This window comes from Scophthalmus maximus, chromosome 5 (assembly GCF_022379125.1).
Source record: "Scophthalmus maximus strain ysfricsl-2021 chromosome 5, ASM2237912v1, whole genome shotgun sequence".
Taxonomy (NCBI): Eukaryota; Metazoa; Chordata; class Actinopteri; order Pleuronectiformes; family Scophthalmidae; genus Scophthalmus; species Scophthalmus maximus.
Window position 1 is genome coordinate 15,516,835 of NC_061519.1, and position 20,685 is coordinate 15,537,519.

Sequence of the window (20,685 nt, forward strand, 5' to 3'; positions counted from 1 at the left end):
TGAATGTAAGCAAATAAGCAATGCAAACAACTGTTTTTGTAGTTTTATTTTCATGATAAATATACATTCAGAAATCACAATAAAAGTTTTTTTACGGCGGACATGATAAACACTTCCAGATATATTACCTTTTAAGATGAGCAATACACAATTTACAAAAGTGAATAAAATATTTTTTAAAAACAGGAGAAAGGAAACCCTGGATAAAAAATATATAACCTCAACCAATGGCAGACAAAACATGTACCTTTGTTAAGGTTTATCCTTTTTACACAAGTATAGAAGAGAGGATTTTAATATTAAGGACACAAGCTATTATTTAGAAATCTAACACTTGTCACTCATGTTTGTAGTTAGGGCTAGGTCTCCCAGTTCTTTAATTTCATCACATTACCAACATGCACTGAATACAACTGTGCAGCTTATGGCAAACCATCAGAAGTGTAATCATCAAAGCAACCCACACTAACTCCCACGTTCTATTAGGTCTAAAGTTATTGTGAATGTCAGAAGCCGTGAAGACAGTCACATTTCATCGGGAGATGTGCACAGACCTCTCGGTTGGTCTGCATCAGTGCCTTTGCCTGTTCACTGAGAAAGCCCTAGTCCTGTTTGCACACAGACGGGCTCGGACTCTGGTCCACTCGTGGCCGAGTTGCTGGCGGACACAGTGAAACAGTAGGTGGAGCTTGGGCTCAGGTCGGTGAGTATTGTGGCCTCCCCGTACACTGTGAATTCCTCAGATGTACTGGATGTGTCCTGCTTCCTGATCACCAGGCTGTAATGGGAAGCGGCCTCAACTTGAGTCCACTGAACAAAAATAAAAGCTGACGTTGCTTGTGTGACATCTAGAACGGGAGCTGGGAGGTCGCCTGTTTGGGGGAAATACAAGGTGAAGGTGTGAATTAGGCCCGGGCTGACGAAAGGCTTTTTGTCCTATAAATGGGGAATTAACTGAGATTGCATTTTAAGTTTATTTATAAAAAAAAAAGCATCCCTGTCACAAAAAAAAATTAAAAAAAATTTGCCCCTCAAAAACCAGTACTTATGAAACATAAATTCTGACAAATAAAAACTCACCATTCTGCATTTCAGGAAGATCTCTCCTCCTGCGTGCGTGCAGTACCACTGAAGAGTAAAAGCATACGTTACTTGGTATGTTCTAGAAGTACAGTGTCATGCGTCTTTTAACATGCACATCAGCTCCTACCATTGGTGACATTTTGCGCTTCACTCTCTCCAGCTGCGTTGCTGCCTGTGATCACCACGTTACTGGAGGTGAGGTTGGAAAAGTTGCAGGACAGCCCCGCCACCTTGCAGAGCTGAGCCTTTGGCGTAACACTGTTGTCATACACGGTGTAGGCAGTGGCGAACACTGAAGCGTTCCATGAAACTGCGGCAAAGGAGCTGTTACCACTGTACACCACTCCTGATGGCGGACAAGGAGCTGGGAGAAGAGAAATTAGATCTAGTGAAAGCACTCCCAACAATTTGTTGTAGTTTGTAGTTTGGATTTGACCTGTGCTGACCTTGAAACTAACTCAACTAAAATATAAAATGTTCCATCTACGATGTGTTAAATGTCTTTCTGTACATACAACACCACTGTATCATCAGATTAGCTGTGAAATTAAGTTCTGACAGGAAAATCACAAGTTTAACTGATGATGTTGATGGTGGATTAAGCCGTTATTATTTGTGTTGTCAGGTGACTCTGCTCTGTATTTTTCTATTAAGATATCCTTTTTTAAATGCAGACATTTACCCCTAACTCCACTGTAATTGCTGAAGTGTAAAAAGGTAAAAACCCCGTGTGAACAGTGGCTCGAGTGTTAGGTGTAGTTTACCTGTTGTTCCACTGAGAGCCTCGGATGCGTTGCTGGCACCAGCACTGTTCCTGCTCTGCACTGTGGCATGGTAGGATGAACTGCAAGGGAGGGGCATCTCAAAGTACGTGCTGTTTGTCCAATAGGAACCGAGCATGAACTGGGCCTGGTTGTCTCCCAGCAGATTCCCCGTTAACGTCAACATGTACTCAGTGTCGCTGCAGGAGACCAGCGTCCAGCTGAAGCGCATCACCTGCACCTCCGCCTGCATTGGCAGCAGCTGCACCTCGACAGTGTCTGGAGGACAGGGAGCTAAGGGAGGGAAGGGAGGATTCAGTGAACGTCTCCGTTTGAAGCACTGACATTACAAAGTCGTTTGAGAAGTAACAACGTGCAGCTCTGATACCTGCTCCGCTCTGCACCGGGTCACTGAAGGAGCTGTTGCATGTGCCATCTGAGGCCTGGACAGAGAAATTGTAAACTGTTCCACAATCAAGGCCCTCGATGGTGCAAGTGTGGTTTGTGCTGTAACAGTACAGCATGTCTCCATCCCCAGACTGGGCACAGCCGTAGTAGTCAGCCGCGTTTTCTCTGGGTGTCCATGACAACGATGCAGACTGATTCTTACAGTTGAGGATAACGGAGACTCCACCTGGCTGGCAAGGACCTGGATGGAAGAAAAAAAAATCTTACTATGTTGACGAGAGAATGATTCACTCATAATGGGTCTGTTGAATGTATGTCAATACATCACATTCTGTATGAATACAATCACCTGTATGCAATGTTGCATTTTGACTGGCTTTGCTGGAGCAGTTCTCGTGGCTGGCAGCTACAAGTACTGTGTACTGCTGGTCACAGTGGAGGCCTGATACACTGCAGTTACTGGACGTGGTGTTGCAAGTGTGCACGTGTCCATCTACACCCAAAGCGACAACGTTGTAGGTTTCAGCAACAGGAGAGGGAGTCCAGGACACCAGTGCACTGTGGTCCCCACAGGAGGTGTTAACCATCACATTCCTAGGTGGACAGGGCTCTGGATAGAAGAAATAAATCTGTATTAGTTGGCTCGAAACACAAATGAAACCACAGTAATTTCTAATTATTTACACCAATGGTTCCTAAACTGAGGATTGAGTTAGATAAGGGAAATGTTATATTCTTATTCCTCCTCTAACATAATCTGACCATTTTTAGGATTTTGAATCACTCCTGGGACACTGTTGGCCGAACAGCTCAAACACATGCAGCTTCTTTTATCAAAAAAGTCTCAAATTCAACATGCTTTGATTGAATGGACAATGCACAACTGAAAACTGGATGTGAAAGGTCAAAGGTTGGGACAGAAAACATGCAACACGTACCCATGCTGATTCTGTATGGAGGACTTCTCATGCTGCTGCACTGGTCTGATGAAGCAGCCACAATGATGGTGTAATAGAGGTCGCATTGTGCTCCATGCAGGAAGCAGCTCGTGCCCGTGTTATTGCACGATAGGTAGGTGTGGTCGCTGGCTTCGGCCGTGGCAGTGTATACAGTGTTTCCCGCGCTGCCCTCCATCAGTTCCCAAACAACAAGGATGGAGGAATTGTGGCACTGAGGGATGGCCGTGATACCAGAAAGGGAGCAGGGGGCTGGGGGAGGAGGAGTTTCCTTAAATGTAGCATGAATCCATATTTGCCATGACAAAATAACAAACATTTTCTTTCAGTAGTAGGACTGAAATCTGTTACCTGTCTCTAAGTCAATGGTGGCACTTGGCTGACTCTCACACTGGCTGTTTTTTGCAGTAACACTGAAATTATAAAGTACACCACAGGCCAGGTCTTCCACCTCACAGGTAGTGTTACTGGAAGTGGTGCAGTTGGCTGTGTGGTCCTCTCCACCCGTAGCTGACACAGTGAAGCTGTCCGTCCCCAAAGCAGCATCCCATGAAATCCAAGCAGAATTGGTCACACAGTCCAGGTTCCCCCTGATTCCCTGAGGCTGGCAGGGAGCTAGAGACCAGGTGGAAAAGTTAAATCAGTGACTGGATGGATGTTTTACCCAAGCATGGTTAACTTTTTATCGTTTTCATACCTGACAGGATGCTGTGGCTCTGACTGTGCCGGCTGCGGCAGTCGCCTCTGACAGAGGTGACATGGACGTTGAGTGTTTTGCCACAGGTCACATTGCTGAGGGAGCATGCTGTGCTTGTGGTGTTACACGACTCACTGACTCCTCCTCCGACTACTGAAACCAGAAAGTGGTCCGCTTCTCTGATTGCATCCCAGGAAATCGTCATGTCGTTTGAGGAACAGTTGAACTGAGCACTCACATTCTGGGGTGGGCAGGGGCCTGGGAATAAGAAGATGAACTGATCCGAACTGAACGTTTGGTTTGCACAGCACAAGAATATGAAACTGTAACTGTTCGTTGGTGGTGTATGTCTCACCTGAGTTAAACGCCACAACCTGACTGGGGATACTTGAGCAGTTGTCGTCCATAGCTGCTACCTGAACAGTGTAGCTGCTGCCACATGTGAGGTTCTTGAGCCTACAGCTGAGGTCAGATGTCTGGCAGCTGGTGTTGCTATGACTACTGCGGGCTGTCACTGAGTACTGTACGGCCCCGCGACTGGCAGACCAGGACACAAGAGCAGTGTTGTTGGCACAGTGCATCACCACGGAGACATTGGTGGGAACACATGGCACTGCAAGATAAAGGACAAGAGTTGTTAGTTTCAACCTGTAGAAGAGCGTGTGAAAATGGAAAGTGGCTGTTGAATTCAGTTCAGCAATAATTCATGTATTCATGAGTGATAAAATATAGATTATCTTTCGGAGGATTATTGAAGGCAATATCAGTTTAGCACTTACAAAACTAAACATAACATAACTATTTTTCCAAATATAGACATCATAAATGTTTCATATTAACTATGGTAAATATTATGTAAACCATATGGTACTAATTCACACCAGAAAATTCTCCATAGGAAGCAACAAAAATCCACTCGATCACCTCGCTTACGCTGGTTGGAGACCTTTTGTCTGAGCTTGATAGCTATGTATTTGTGCCTCTGAAAAGTTGTTAAACTTTATTTTGGTGTTCGCCAAGATATCCCAAGAAACTATGTATTGATAACAATTAATTACTGCGCATGTTTTCTCGTCCAACAGCCATTCACTGCTCACCTGACTGCAGGCTGGTGGTTTCACTGGAGGTGGTGTTACATTGCTGGTTGGAAGCTGTGACTGACACAGAGAAGTTGTGCCCACAGGTCAAGCTTTGGACGCTGAGTTGATTGGAGTCGGACATGGATATTCCTGAGATGCCACTGTCAGTCTGCATGGTGACTGTGTAGTAGTCTGACCCATCACTGGCCTGCCATGTTACCATGACGTTGCCAGAGAGACAGTCCTGCATGGTGGAGATTCCTGAGGGTGGACATGGCCCTGGATGAAAAGACAAGTCAGTAATATTAGTAATATTGAGATTACTTCTACTATTATTTATTGATATTGTGTTGCCTCTTAAATTTTACCTACATGTCTGTATGGAAGCCGGAGCACTGGAGCCGCCGGGACAGCGGTGGCTGTGAGGTGTGACCGTGAGGCTGTAGTTCTGTCCACACGTGAAGTTGGAGAAGTGGGCCATGGTGACGTTGGTGGTGAGTCCAGCTGTCTGGTTTTCTGCCTCAGCGGATACCAGGTAGAACTTTGTTCCATTGCTCGCATCCCAGCTCAGAGAAACGACTTTGGCATTGCAGTCTGCAGAAGCCACCAGATTCCGGGGCACACACGGATCTGGAAGAAAGAAAGATGATGGATATGTGATAAGAGATCTTCAGCCATATCTAGTTGTTAGTACACCAGCTGATGTCAAGGTTGTGTTCATTTATGTTTATTTGGTAACATTTTAATGAGAGGGTCAATAAATTCCTAATAATTTTTCAAAGTAAAGGCTAATTTGATTCTAACTACAAGGAAAATATGAGCGTCCTTGCAAGAAAAACGAACAGATTTTCTGAACAAGCTTTGCACAACATACACATATGGATGACTGAGCTGTTGCTGGGCGGGCTGGTGCAGTTGTCATTCTTTGCCGTCACTACAACAGTGTAGTCCTCCCCACAGTGCAGGTCGTCCCAGGTGCAGGAGGTGGTGTTGGTGACACAGGGGTGATCGTGTCCATCAGTGCCAGTTGCAACGACGACGTATGTTTCCGCTCCATCGCTGGGTGCCCAGCTGACAGAACCCACATTAGACTCACACTGCACATAAGTCGTCACATCTCGGGGGATACATGGGGCTGTGGAAAGAGGAGGGGTGTAAACATGCACACACTCACACAGTGACAAATAACATTTAATTTAATGTGAGGTGTAAAAGAAGAAACCGTACGAGTTTTAAAGAAGGCAGGGCCGCTGGGGATGCTGTCACACTTGCTGCCCTGTCCTCGCACAGTGGCATTATATTCCTGGCCACATGGCAGTGTGGCGGACAGACGGGTCTGGGTTGTGTTGAAGTTCTCCACATATCCCAGGCTCCCTGTGGCTGTTACTAAGTAATTCATGACACCGCTTGCATGGTGCCAGGAGATCTGGACGTCCTCACTCTGACAGAGCGCCCAAGCAGACACATTCGCCGGCTGGCAAGGCTCTGAGATGACGAGATGAGAAGTACAGACACTGCATGAACTGAAACTTATTCGTTTTGTGATTATTAATTCATTTAGTATTAGTTTGCACAGATTGATGAGTAAAACAACTAAAAATCGATCAGTAACTATTTAGATAATCAATGTATTGTGAGTGTAAGTACATTTTTTAATCGTACAGGCACCAAGACTGACAGGAACATCAGTCCACAGTTTCTTGGCCCTCCCGTACACAGCCCAACTTTATTCAGTTGTGTATTTGCTTGTGTGTTCGAGGGGAGTTGTGGCCTGATGAAGCATTTGTTTTAGTCTGAGATGCTGGTGCAAGTGTGACATCTAGTGTCAGTGAATATGGTCTAACCTTTCAGCAAAAGCATCTCAAAACTGTACTTAAGTATGTTACTTGAGTTAGTGTGTTCAGTCAATATCTACACTGCTGAATAATAGACTAAATAAAGTACCTGTTTGGATGGACACAGTGCTACTGGCCTGGCTGCTGCAGCCTTGACTGTGAGCTTCGACGGTAAAGTTGTACGTCTCTCCACAGACCAGACTGGAGAAGTGACAGGTGGAGCCTGTAGAGTTACACCGCTTCACCTCTCCTCCTGATGCCCCGATGGCAGCTGCCGTGTACAGTTCGACATCAGAATCCTCCTCCCAGGACAGGACTGCAGTGCTGGAGCCACACTGCAGGTTAACACCCACGCGCTGAGGCGGACAAGGGCCTGAAGAGAGGTGAGGAAGGACAAGGGTTCAAATCTTGAACACATGCAACACAAACTAACGTTTGCCACAAATGAGGAGGAACTGTAAACCATCCACTCACGTGTGGTCAGGTTAGCGGGCATCAGCGTTGTGAGGCTGCACTGATCGTTAATGGCGGTGAGGCTGAGGTTGTAGGTTTCCCCACAAGCTAAATTTGTAACGTTACATCTGTTGTGCCGAGACGTACACAGAGTCTGAAGACTTCCACTGACGATGGCTGTCAGGGAAAAGTTTGCTGTGCCAGTTGTGTTCCACGTCACAACGGCAGCACCATCAGAGTTACAGTTGACTTCTACCTCTACGTCGGGAGGCAGGCACGGGGCTGAGGAAGACAGCATGAGTAAGTTAATGAATGCACACAACAACAAAACATCCCACATTTCCAGAATATGAGAATAAGAGTGTCTGAGTCCTTACCTGATGTAAGAGACACCGCAGTGCTGTCAGAGCTGTTGTACTTTTGTCCCAGAGCCATGGCCCAGACGTCATACACTGTGCCACACGTGAGTCCCGAGACATTACAATGGGTGTGTGTGGCAACACAGTAAGTGGAGTGGCCGTCATGGTTGTCAAAGTAGGCGACATAACCCACAGCGAGGTCACTCTGCTCCCAGGAAACGGTCGAAGTAAGCTGTTCACATTCCATGTTGGCCTGAACATTGCCGGGTGGACATGGTTCTGACAGAGGGGATAACACTCACATTTTAAGCATGAAGGAAATCCATACCTGTGCATAGCTAAAGGCTTTCAGCCATTTCACGTTTACTCCTAGTCAGGTGACACACCTGTCATGAGGCAGTGGGGTTCCGAGGTCATGGTTTTGTTGCAGGCCAGGTTTTGGGTCGCCACAGTGACGTTGTAGATCTGACTGCACTGCAGGCCATTCAGGAAGCAGCTGGTGCTGGTGGTGTTACAGGTGACGGTCAAGCCCTGGTCAATCACAGCCTTCACGGAGTAGAAGCTGGCACCACTTGCTGCTGCCCACATCACCTTGGCGGTGCTGACATTGTAGTGGACAGAGAGATTTGTGGTAACACAGGGCTCTGTGAGGGGGAAGAGCAAAAGTTAACGCAGAGGTGATTACAATCACTGTGATGAAAATTGAACATGATATGGAAATTGGAATTCTTTTGACTGTCAACTGGTTGCATCATGGTTGATCTACCACCACACAGCAGCTGACATGCTACAAACACACACACACACACACACACACACACACACAGCAGCTGACACACTGTACCTGTGGTGAGGTGTCCTGCCATTTGCGCAGTGCTGTTGCAGGTTTCTCCCAGAGCCTTCACAGTGACGATGTATTCCTCTCCGCACTGCAGAGGGCTCAGCTGACAGTTGGTGTGGTTGGTGGTGCAGCTGGTGATGTGGCCTGATGCAGCTGTAAGCTCAGCAACATAGGACACAGCTCCGACGCTGGGCTGCCAGGACACGGTCGCAGAGTGGGCCCCACAGTCCATGATGGCTTCAATGCTGCTCGGCTGGCAAGGCCCTATGGGATGAGGAAGGATGTGACTCAACGTTTATAGCCAAATCGCATCTCGCAGTTTGTGGTAAAGATAATCCTCAAGCTCAAAGGTCCACTTACTAAACAAGCAGCTTTCAACCACATCTCACAGTCCTCACCTGCCATTCTCCAATTCCTTAGTAAGTGGACCTTTGTCACAGGGAGCATGTCAGCACACTGACATTTACTTGAACGCACTGCTGTGCCTCAGACAGCCACATAGGTCTTTTATAGCTTCTTTGAAATGATTTTATGTTTTGTTTATAGAAAAACATTTGGCATTTCCTGCTAAAATTGATGCACTCTGTATTGATTTCAGCTCAGGAAATGTGTATAAATATGCATTGCAGCCTGCTACAGTATCCTTTTTGATACTACTGTTGAGGGTTGCAAGATTTTCCAAAAACATAGTGGCTCTAATATGCATCGTTTCTTCAGGATCAAAGTGCCAATCATCAGCTAGACTCCTTTTTACAATAATGCCCACACAAACACAAAATCAAATTCAGAAAAATTGCAGCAGCTGCAACATCCTTTAGAAATGATTCGACTTGCTTGGATTGCTCTACAGGTGTTGGTGTGAACAGAGGGTTGTAATATGTGTAAATCTATACACAGTATGACTTTACCTGATGTGGCAGACACCACCGTGCTGGCAGAGCTGTTGTGCTGTTGTCCCAGGGCCATGACCCAGACATTGTACCCCGTGCCACATGTGAGTCCTGAGACATGACAATGGGTGTGTGTGGCACCACAGGAAGTGTAGCTGCCATTTTGGTCGTCAAAGTAAGCAACATAACCCACAGCGAGGTCGCTCCTCTCCCAGGAAACTGTCGCAGTGAGTTGTCCACACGTTATATTGGCCTGGACATTTGAAGGTGGACAGGGTTCTGGAGGGAAACAACGGGGTAAACACACACGTAAATACGGAGAAAAGAAACTGTCACACTGGTACACACACCCTCTTCTGATCGGGTAACTAACCTGTCGTGAGGGGATGGGTTGCAGAGGTCAAACTGTCACAGGCCAGGTTGTGTGCAGTTACAGTGACGTTGTAGATCTGACTGCACCGCAGGCCATTCAGGAGGCAGCTGGTGTCGGTGGTGTTACAGGTGACCGTCGAGGCCTGGTCAGTCACAGCCTTTACAGAGTAGAAGCTGGCACCACTTGCCGCAGCCCACATCACCTGGCCGGTGCTCACATTGTAGTGGACAGAGAGATTTGTGGGAACACAGGGCTCTGTGGGACGGAAAATGAATGTAGTAGTTGTAATTTTGTTTAAATAGAATGGCTATTAATAGTCCAAAGTTTTGACTCTTACTCACCTGTAGTGAACATGGCCAGGTTACTGGCAGGTCCGGGACAGCCAGTGTGCATTGCCTCCACAACGACAGAGTACTGCTGTCCGCAGACCAGGCCGTCGAGGTTACACGATGTCCCCATATCACTGCAGGAGGAGCTGTGTCCACTGGTGGAGTTTGCCTGGATGCTGTAGGCTGTAGCTGTAGCTGTGGCTGCACTACTCCAGCTGACCAGAGCTCTGCGTGCAGTACAGTTCATTTCAGCGGACACATTGGTGGGAGGACATGGGGCTGGAAAAAAAAGAGAGAAGTGCAGCTGAGAAGAGGAGACCAGTGAGACACATTAATATATAATGCACCTACCAACACCAATGAACACGTGAAACCACCTGTACAGCTCAATACAATGTCATTTTTTTCATACAAAAAACACACAACCTTTCACCATCAACACTGCCAGGTTGTATAATCTGGAACATCAGCTGCTCGCGGTATAGCTTCACATTTCACGTGGCATCAAACTTCTCATTATAGCAAAAGTGCATTTCCCCCCCAAAAGGTCAAACTATTCCTTTAAGATGTGACTATCAAAGTAAACGTATTCAATGTACCGGCCATCTTCTCTATCGGGGTGCTCATTTCGCTCATGCACACATTCGTGTGTCCCATCACGGTGAACGTGTAGAGTTGACCACAGCTCAGGTCCAGGAAGGAGCAGCTGCCCTCAGTGGAGTCACAGGTAGCGTTAACACCTGAGGAGGACGAGGCTGTAGTAGTGTAGTTCTGCCCCGTGCTCATCTGGTTCCACTTTACTGTCATGACGCTGCTGCTACAGTTCTGAACAACAGTGGTGTTCTCGGGTTTACAGGGAGCTGGAGGTGGCGGTGAGAAGATGACGATTTCCATCAGAATCATATAAATTATTCTTCAACAACATCATTTTGTTTCAAACGAATTATAAATATATATATAATGCATGAAAGAGCTGCACACACCGGACTGAACCTTGTAGTCTGAGCCAGCGATGATACTGCAGTGGATGGAGGAAGAGGTGACGGCCACCTCATAGACTCTGCCACACTGCAGGTCACGGATGGAGCAGGAGTTGGAGGTCGAGTTACACGAGGCTCTGTGTCCGTCGGTGCTGATGGCCCAGGCGGTGTAGTCGTCTGAGCCTGTTGTCTGTGTCCAACTCACATTCATCACATTAGTGTTGCACTCTACATCTGCTACGACGTCTGCTGGGAGACAGGGAGCTACGGGAAACAGTTTGATCACGTGTAAGAATTTGAGGCGTCATAAGTAAGTAAATAAACTTTTAACAAATCACAACCACTTGAGTATGCACAGGTTTCCCCAGGACATGGTTACTGCTGTCCTCTAACCTTGACGGACCCATTTTGGAATAACCTTACCATTATCATTGGTGATTGGGCAACTCTGCATATTGAAAATAATAATGGCCGATGTGTTTATATGCCTGTGTGTGTGTACAGCCATAAGCTTGTCCTCATATCTCACCGGAGTCAAACTGGATGTCGGCATGTTTTGTGCTGTTGCAGCCTTCTGTGGAAGCCAACAGTGATGCAGAGTATGAGAGGCCACAGTGAAGCTTTACAGAGCAGGAACTGTCGTTGGAGGAGCAGGAAGCCACGTGGCCATGCTGTCCCGTCACCCGGACAGTGTAGAAACCTGCTCCGATGCTCTCGATCCAGGAGAAATTCCCTTTGTTTGTGCCACAGTCCACACGAGCAGTGAAGTTGGAGGGCTCACAAGGGGCTGAAAAAGAGGGACAACGGACACTTTACATGCAGTATTGGTTTTTAGGTTATGACCATTTTTACTATTCCGCAGCTGTCGCCATAGAAAACACATTCTACCTGTGCTTATGTCAATAGGTGGACTGTAGCTGCTGCGGCAGTTGCCATCCTGTGCTGCGATGCGGAAAGCATATCTCTGTCCACACAGCAGGTTGGTCAAAGTGTACGAGGTGTTAGAGGTGGTGTTCACTGTAGGAGGGTGTGTGCCTCCCATCCTCTCCGTTTGTAGAGTGTATTCGGCCCCGGACACTGGACTCTGGTCCCACGAGAGGGTCAGCGAGTTGGTGTCACAGTTGACCTGGCCCGTCAAGTTAGTAGACGGACACAGAGCTGAGATGATACAAAGGAAAGTTGAAAATAATTCCTTGGGATTAAACCAACATCATATGAAAGGACCCAAGTTCATCGCGGTCCATCCGCTCACCTGTTCTCAGCACCACGGCCGAGCTCGGCTCGCTCCGGCAGCCCCTGTCCACAGTCACTACATCGACGGAATAGGTTTGGCTACAGTGGAGGTCGGTGAAATTGCATGAGTTGGAATAGTTTGAGCTGCAAGTGTGAGTGTGTCCATCATCTGCAGTTGCTGTTGCGATGTACATCTCCGCCCCTGTCACTGGAGACCAAGAGACAGCGCTGTCCTCACAAGCTGCAGACGCAGTGACGTTACTGGGAGCACAAAGACCTGGAGAAAATTGTAGGAAAAGAGGTTTAATATTGTAATTTTTTCTGGACAGTAATATAACAGTTTAAATTTGGGTTGGGTGAGTGTAAGTCTTCCTGCACCTGCTCTAAAGCTGTAAACCGCACTAAGGTTTCCTGTGCATGTCTGAGAGAACGCTGTGACTGTGATGCCATGGGTTTCACCACAGTGGATATCAGGCACTTGGCAGTTGGAAGTGTTGGTGTGGCAATGGTGTGTGTGTCCACCCTGGCCTGTCACCGTCACATTGTATCCTACAGCACTGGGGCTTCCTACCCATGTCACCAGGGCTGAGTGATTGAAACAGCCAAGGGTGGCGCTCACGTTCTGCGGGGTACATGGGACTGGGGAGGGAAGAAGGGGGAAAGAAAATACGGGCGACAACAAAGTTATGAACGCAAATGGCATCAAATTACATTTTGTAGGGTTCAGCAGTTATCTAGACAGAAGGGATCAATATTTTGTTACAGTACAGTTTTTGCCAAGAATTAGATGCGAAGATTGAACTAATCATGTTTTTGTGCCAAAAAGTCGGTTTGGCATAAAGACTGGAGGCACCACAAGACCTCTAAACCTCACAAAGTTGTTTTTTCAATATGTACAAAAAGCGTAAAAATATTTTCGGGGGGTTATGTGTTGAACCATTAAGCCATTTTGCTGTCATGTTCAGTGACAGCAGCTACACAGTGTTTTAACAGATTCAACAAGGACATACTAATTGTTACCTCTCATAGGTGCTTGGTATGTGGTTTTGTTTCCTCTCATTATGCTAAGATAAGCACATTTTTCCAAAATATCAAACGTCTGCTGTAAAACCATCTTGTACCTTTAATTTGTAACGATCTGTTTGATTAGTTTCGGAAGGTGTTCAGACGGTTTATTGGCAGCATAACGATGGAACAGTTACCTGTTTCGAGGGATTCACTGACACTTGGGACACTGGTGCAATGTTCCCCCTGAGCCTGGACTGTTATGTTGAAATCCAGGTCACAGGGGAGATTCTGGAACGCACAACTGGTGTTTGTAGTCTGGCAGCTATCCTGATACCCTGCTCCCGCCACCTGGGCCAGGAAGCTGAGGCGTCCCACAGACTCGGTCCAGCTGAACACGGCTGTGTTGGTGCCACAGATGTACTGCTTAGATATGACAGATGGAGAACATGGCGCTGAAAAGAAAAGCAGACAATGTGGTATAAGAACTGGTGTTAACCCCCGGTGGAAGAAACAAGTGGTGATTCCTCAATCTTCTGTCACACTCACCTGTAGTGATGTTGGTGCTGGGTCCAGGTGCGCTGTCACACTGGCTTCCTCGTGCAGTGATCGTGGCCGTGTAGGTTTCACTACACAGGAGATCAGTTAGGGCACACGTAGCGGTGGCTGAGGTGCACGAAACCTTGTGCCCGCTGGAAGCTGTCGCGTTAACTGTGTAACCTATCGCATCGGCCATTGAGTTCCATGAGAGAGAGGAAGAATCTGTACCACAGATCTGGGTGCTGTTCTGGATAGAGGGAGAGCAAGGAGCTGAGAGGGAAACAGAAAGGAAGGATCAGTAGTGGTAAATGTTTTAGTTATTTCTTCAGACACACAAATCTAGTTTCTCTTAGTACGTTTCAGTTGAGCCCAAGTCTGCCCAGCTCTCCTGTCCTCTACCTGTCATCAGGACTGCTCCGGTCCTTCCGGTGCTGTTACAGGCGCCGTCCTCAGCCACCACGGTGAGGTTGTAAACCTTTCCGCACTGAAGCCGGTTCAGCTGACAGGAGGCGGAGCTGCTCCTACAGGATATGTAGTTCTGAGAGCTGCCGTCTTCGGCGACAACAGTGTAGGCCACGGCCCCAGCGGCGGCAACCCAGGACACAGTGGCCATGTCTGAGCCACAGTGGAGGTCGCTGGTCACGTTGACGGGGTCACACGGTCCTGGCGTTCAGAGTGGGAGAGGAGTTGTGTGTCACATGATGTGTTCCAAGTCAATCCTTTCTGCGATACATAAAATGTACAAAAATACGTGAACACAACCTGTGGTTAAAGCCGTTCGACCGGGAGCGCTGGTGCAGTGGCCGTCTCGGGATGTGACCGTGACGTTGTACCGAGTGGCACACTGCAGGCCAGAGACGGAGCATGTGAGGTTCGATGAGGAGCAGGTGTCAGAGAAGCCGTTGGGGCCCGTCACTGTTGCCGTGTAGGCGGTCGCACCAAGTGACGTGTTCCAGGAGGCCATGAGAGAGTTTGTGCCACAGGGAGCCACCGCTGTTACGCTCTGTGGGGAGCAGGGTGCTGGAGGCGGGTGTCACAGTTTATTAAATAGATCAAAGTAAAAAAACATAGTTAATGGACATTATTATCCTTTTACCATCAACATCTTCATTACCTGTTTGAACAGTTCGTGGGGAGCTACACGGTCCGCTGCAGCTGCCGGACGCAGCTTTGACGGAGACATTATAAGTCGTTCCACACCGAAGACCGCTCAGGCTACAGTTGCCACTGTTTGTATGGCAGGTCAGCGAACTGTTGTTGGCGGCCAGTGGCACAGCAGTCACACTGTAGTTGAGGGGCTCGGCTGAAGGCACCCAGCTGACCATCAAGTCATTGGTGCCACATAACAGGTTTGTGCTGATGTTCTGCGGAGCGCAAGGCACTGAAGGAAACATCAAATAAGAAGAATCAGTCAGAAAGTGGTTGCTTCACTTTCCTCCAAAGCAGATGTGAAGCTTCAAGTTCCACCAAGTTCCGTTGGTGTTTCCCAATGAAAACTAATTTCTGAAGGAAAAAGTTTTGACAATACTCCGATGCTTTCTTACATTACAAACATTACATTCATTTAGCAGACGCTTAGCAGATAGGCAAAAAATGCTTTTTTGTGTTTAATATAATAAATTCAGGGAGTATGGTGCAGCCTGAACAGGTGAGTTTTCAGTCTGCGACGAAAGGATTGCCTTGCCAAGAGACTGTTAGACCCAGACAATCTGCCAATGTTTGTGATCGTGATCTTTCATAGTTTATTTTGACTTGTTTGGATTTTCTTTTTTTAATTCGGTATCACCACATCAGATCAAGAGCCAGTCGCACAAGTTGAGTGGTAGGTCTGATCAACTGTGGTCCAACCTCTCTCTCATTACCTGGGTCTTGTCTGAAGGGAGCAGTGTAGTTGCTGACACAGGTGCCGTCGGTGGCAGTCACGAGAATCTCGTACACCTGCCCACAGACCAGATTGCTCAGCGTGCAGTTGGGGCTGGAGCCGTTGCAGCTGAGTGTCTGTGCATCGCTGGTGGCTTTCACATCGTAGCTCACTGCATTCGCACTGGGGGCCCAGGACACTTGAGCCATGCCAGCTCTACACATCAGCCGGCTGGACACATTAGACGGCGAACACGGCTCTGGAGAGGCAATCAAATCAAACAATCAGTCACCGTCAATGGGGTCTTTGTGAATGACAGTGTAATGACTACGTAAAATCTCCAAATTCAGCCCACACATTGATGAGATCAATGCTGGTGGTCAGTGTGTTGTTACCTGTGGCCAGAGAGACGGTGTTGCTCAGTTGACCTGTGCAGTTGTCGTCGGCTCCAGTAACGCCAATGGTGTAAAGCTCCCCACACTGGAGCGCAGGAAGGCCACAGGAGGTGTTACTGGTGGAGCACTCTGACCGGTGACCTCTGCTGCTCGTGGCAACAGCAGTGTAGTGATTGGCACTGTCGCTGGCCACCCATGACACAGGGACGAGAGCTGGAGCACACGTGTGCACGGCTGTGACGTTGGTGGGAGGACACGGCACTGAAGGGAAATAAATATGCAGGAGAAGTTTGATTCTGTGTTCAAGCGAGTCACGTGGCTGTATCTATCTGTATCTACTTTGGTGTGTTTCTCACGTGTTTGTACTGTGACCTCTGTACTCGGCAGACTGAGGCACGACCCGGTGACGGAGAGGACGATCACCCTGTAGGAGCTTCCACAAGACAGCCCTCCCGTGGTGCACTGTGTCTCTGTGGAGTTACAGTGTAGAGACTGACCCATTCCTCTGGAGATCACAGTGGTGTAGTTCTCCGCAGGGACGGAGATGTTCCAGGTGACCGCCAGCTCTCCGGTAACACAGGCCACACTGGCCCTGACATCCTCAGGGCCACATGGCACTGAAAGAAGAGGGGACAAAAAAAAGAACAGACATGCGTCATTCAAATGTTTCTTCTTTTTTTTCCCCTCCGGAGAGAAACCTTTCAGCCCTCTGAGTCCACTACCTGAGTCCATGCTGATGGCCGTGGAGGTGGACGGACAGTTCCCGTCATCATAGGTGACAGTGACGTTGTATTTCTTTCCACAGGGCAGCGAGGTGACTTTACAGTTGTTGACTGTGTTGCTGGTGCAGTGGAGTTGAGCACCACTTTGATCCACTATAGTTGCAGTGTAGAGGCCCGTGGGCTGATGGTTCTGCCACACTATCAGAGCATGGTTGGCCTCACAGTCTCTGAATGCCTCGATGTTGGTCGGAGGACAAGGGGCTGAGGGGGAGAAAGCAGAGGAGAGAGTCCGGATTTCAAGACGAGCAAGATGAATAATGAGTTTTCATTTGGTGCAAAGATGCTTCATTGTCTATTTTCATGTAAGCCGACCTCCTGACCTACCTGTCATGAAGGCGACCTCCTCGCTGGCCGTGCTGTTGCACTTGAGATTAGTGCCGATAACGCTGCCGGTGTAATTCTGTCCACATCTTAAGCCTTGGATTAAGCAGTTGGTGCCCATTGAATTGCAGCTGTATTCATTTCCATTTGCATCCTGAGCAACGGCGATGTAGAATATGGCACCCGCTTTTGTCGTCCAGTTAAATCTCGCAGAGTCTTGACTGCAGTCCACCGTTGCTGAGACATTGATTGGGCTGCAGGGAACTGGAAAGAGTTTACACACAGTAAATACCTGGTGGACTAGGGATATAATGTATATTTCATATCGTAGGAGTTATAGATAAACGCCGCACAGTTGTCTCGCAGAGCACCTGTACATACCAGTCTGAGCCACTTCTCCCAGAACCTTGTTAGTGGAGCAGTTGTCGTTGGAGGCGGTGATCCACACACTGAGGTGTTCACCGCACGGCACGCCGGCCACCGCACAGCTGTTGGAGGACGAGGTGCAGTTGTAGGATTGTCCGGTGTTTCCCTCTGCCTTCACAGTGTAGGAAAGAGCTCCAGCAGCAGAGTCCCATGTTGTGATCAGCCTGTCGGCGTGACATTCATCTGCTGTCCTCACATTTGTTGGTAGACAAGGAGCTGGGGGGGAAGAATCAGGCAGTGTGTGATTTGCCTCTTTCTGTTCACACACAGCGGTGAAAACAATGATACCCTGCTTGCGTGGCTATGTCAGTGCAGTGTCAGTCTGCACTTCTGTCTGAACTTCAGTGCACATGCTCATCATGATGAAGGAAAATGTCACTCAGTGAAACAGACACAAGCTGTTTGTGAGATCAAGTTTGTTCCTTTTTGCCAATTTCAGAAAATTAACTATTGAAAAGTGTGTATGTCGTGTGTGTGTAATCAAAACAAATCAAGGGCTACTCACAGGTTCGGACAAACTCAGGCTGGCTGACTTCGCTGTTGCATCCGGAGCTGGCGGCGAACACGGTGTACCTGTAGAACTGACCACAGTCGATGTTGGTGAAGTAGCACGTGTTGTCCACCGTCCTGCACTCTATCACTTTGCCAGTGTTGTCCACCGCAGTGGCCACATAGTAGAAGGTTTTGTTGGTGGGCGCCCAGCTGAAGACGATCACATTGCTGGAGCATGTGTGCTGAGTAACCAGATCAACTGGAGCACAGGGGACTGGAGGAGACGGAGAGGAGAGCGAGAGTTAGCACAGTATTGCACAAGAAATGAGAAATTGCTATTCGGAGGAACCAGGGATGTGATCACTCATTCATGTAATGTACCTCTTTTTTTGCATTCAGCACTTAGTTGGCATGAAACACGTTGTGTGCTGCTGGGTGTGTGTGTGTGTGTGTGTGTCCCCTACACATTAGATCATTTCCCCTAGGCGAAATGTATGTGTCTCCTTCACCTTTTCACTGCAGACTGATACTATAGCTGACCTTTGGGATAACTCCCTGATTTCAATAGACTGTAAAGATCTTTTGATTGACTGGTGTTGGGTGGCAGGTCTTGGTGGCTGAGGAGAGGATGTGTTTCACCGCTCAGCATGAGAAAAGAGGAGGGCACACAATGGGAGAAACCTAAACAGCCTCCCACAGGACAGACTTATGGGGAATATAAGTGATAAAGAGCTGAGATCATGTCCAGAGGTGTGATGTGTGTGACGGGGAGCGATAGAAAGAGATGGGGGGGAGGGGGACATATGCAGACAAGTGACAAAGCGCAGACAATGCAAGCCTTGAAAAGGGAGTGACAGACAAATACAAGCCACGTTTTTTTCCCCCCACATGAGCAGGTGTTTACTGCTCACCTGTCTCGAACGAGGCAGAGGTGTTGGAGGTGCTCCTGCAGTCGTCAGAGATCGCCTCCACGTGAACCTGGTACTTCTCACCACATTTGAGCATGGTGATCTGACAGCTAGTGGAGGCCGATGAACAGTTGAGGGACACGCCGGTGCTATCAACGGCTTTGGCCATGTACAAGTTTGCCCCAAAAACCAAATCCCAAGTCACTGTCACCATGCCACCGGAGCAGCTGTAGTCCACAGAGATTGTCGTCACCGGGTTGATGGCTGAAGAGAACGTGTTGGAAAAATGTAAAAAGGTGAAACAGATGTTCAGAATAGTTTTTCCTGAAGTCCCCAGGCTTTCTTTAATTACTCAAACGTTGTTTTACTGTACCAGCTTGATAGCTCATGAAGGTCCTTAATTATTATGAGCTTGAAAACATGATTTTTATCTGATGACATGTTTCAAACATCCAGCAGAGTAAATACCATGAATTTGCTCTATGATTGTGATTAGTGTTAATTCTTATACAACTTCTAACCACTTTATTTTACAAGATGTTTCACATCTCTGACATCTGACCCCATATAGAACTAATGTCACTATGTAGAATAATGTACTGTTCATCTCTTTGCCTGTGAATGACTTTAAGCAAACAAAGGGAATATATATTTATTCATGCATAAACCATATAGCATATACATCATGCAGTATTTGGTGTAATAGCAATACTTTCCATATTTCCATATTTTGACACCATCATCAAATGTTACCAGTTCATTGCTTCTCTTCAAATTTGTTGATTTAGAATTTGTTGATTTAGAATTTTTTTTGCATAAATACTCACTAGAAGTGGTGTGTGTAACATTAGAGGCCTCCCCTGGCACCAAGAAGACGTTGACTGACGACACTCCCACAATGTAGGTGGAGCAGGGCTCCAGATTGGTGATGTCCATGGTTGTGGCTGAAGTGTTTCTGATGATTGGGGCGTTGCTGGTGTTGTCATTGTCGCTCACGGTCACTTGATAAAGCAGGACTTTACTCTTAGGGCTCCATGTCAGTTGGCCTGAGCTCTTTCCCGTTGATACAAAGTTGACGCCAGTTGGCGGCTCCACCACTTCCAAGAGAAAAACACGGATGTCACTTGTCATGCATTTGGAAATGCACGTAATCTCATGCATTTCATATGTCTTGAGGTGTAAAATGATTGGTTCACACATGACGTTCAAAAAAAGCCCCCTCATCTAAATCAGCATCTTATGTGCACTTACATGTCATGATTGTCCTGATGCTGCTTTTGGCACCATGTCCGGCATTGTTGGCGGAGTAAATGTAACAGTTGTAAGTTGTAGAGGGAGCCAAGCCGTCCATTTGTCCGCTCAGCGTTGTGAAGGTCTGGTTGTATTTCCTTAAGGGAGAACCAAACAACTGCTCCACAAACAAGATGTAACCTTCCGCCCCTGTCACACTGGACCACTCGAACTTAATAGATGTACTCGAAATAGCTTTGGAATAGGTGATCTGAGATGTGGCGGGCACTGTGGGAAACGTAACACAAGGAATTCAGTTATAGTCAACGAAGTGATTCTTCTAATTTATTTTAAATCTTTGTTTTTGAATTGTGTCTTTACCTGTCATGGTTATTTCAACGTCTAAACACACAACAGTATAAAACTCAAAGACCTTCAGTGTCACTTG

General features: G+C 47.4%; 1 protein-coding gene across 1 annotated transcript; it reads right to left on the reverse strand.

Moving 5' to 3' along the window:
- Positions 1–37: 37 nt before the first annotated feature.
- Positions 38–20,625, reverse strand: LOC118311324. Its single transcript, XM_047331929.1, has 45 exons — positions 20,619–20,625; positions 20,259–20,525; positions 19,835–20,104; positions 19,011–19,271; positions 18,113–18,373; positions 17,563–17,823; positions 17,185–17,445; positions 16,801–17,061; positions 16,435–16,695; positions 16,079–16,339; positions 15,685–15,942; positions 14,937–15,203; positions 14,585–14,842; positions 14,222–14,485; positions 14,051–14,069; positions 13,832–13,911; positions 13,480–13,737; positions 12,656–12,916; positions 12,297–12,554; positions 11,933–12,202; positions 11,574–11,831; positions 11,048–11,308; positions 10,664–10,924; positions 10,077–10,343; positions 9,736–9,990; positions 9,381–9,641; positions 8,476–8,736; positions 8,018–8,275; positions 7,650–7,910; positions 7,294–7,554; positions 6,929–7,192; positions 6,212–6,469; positions 5,859–6,119; positions 5,357–5,614; positions 5,003–5,263; positions 4,261–4,518; positions 3,906–4,163; positions 3,560–3,823; positions 3,191–3,460; positions 2,602–2,862; positions 2,233–2,493; positions 1,848–2,138; positions 1,211–1,447; positions 1,081–1,128; positions 38–872 (listed from the first exon to the last, which is right to left on the reverse strand). The coding sequence occupies exons 1-45, from the start codon at positions 20,623–20,625 to the stop codon at positions 589–591; spliced, it is 10,902 nt and encodes a 3,633-aa protein (XP_047187885.1). The 3' UTR covers positions 38–588.
- Between the last annotated feature and the right edge of the window lie 60 nt (positions 20,626–20,685).

Excerpts from the sequence above, each read along its gene's own strand:
- LOC118311324 (XM_047331929.1), bottom strand. Across the intron at positions 7,555-7,649 it reads TGCGGTGTCTCTTACATCAG|CCCCGTGCCTGCCTCCCGAC; the intron begins GTAAGGACTCAG and ends TGTCTTCCTCAG. Across the intron at positions 5,615-5,858 it reads CAGCTCAGTCATCCATATGT|ATCCGTGTGTGCCCCGGAAT; the intron begins GTATGTTGTGCA and ends TCTTTCTTCCAG.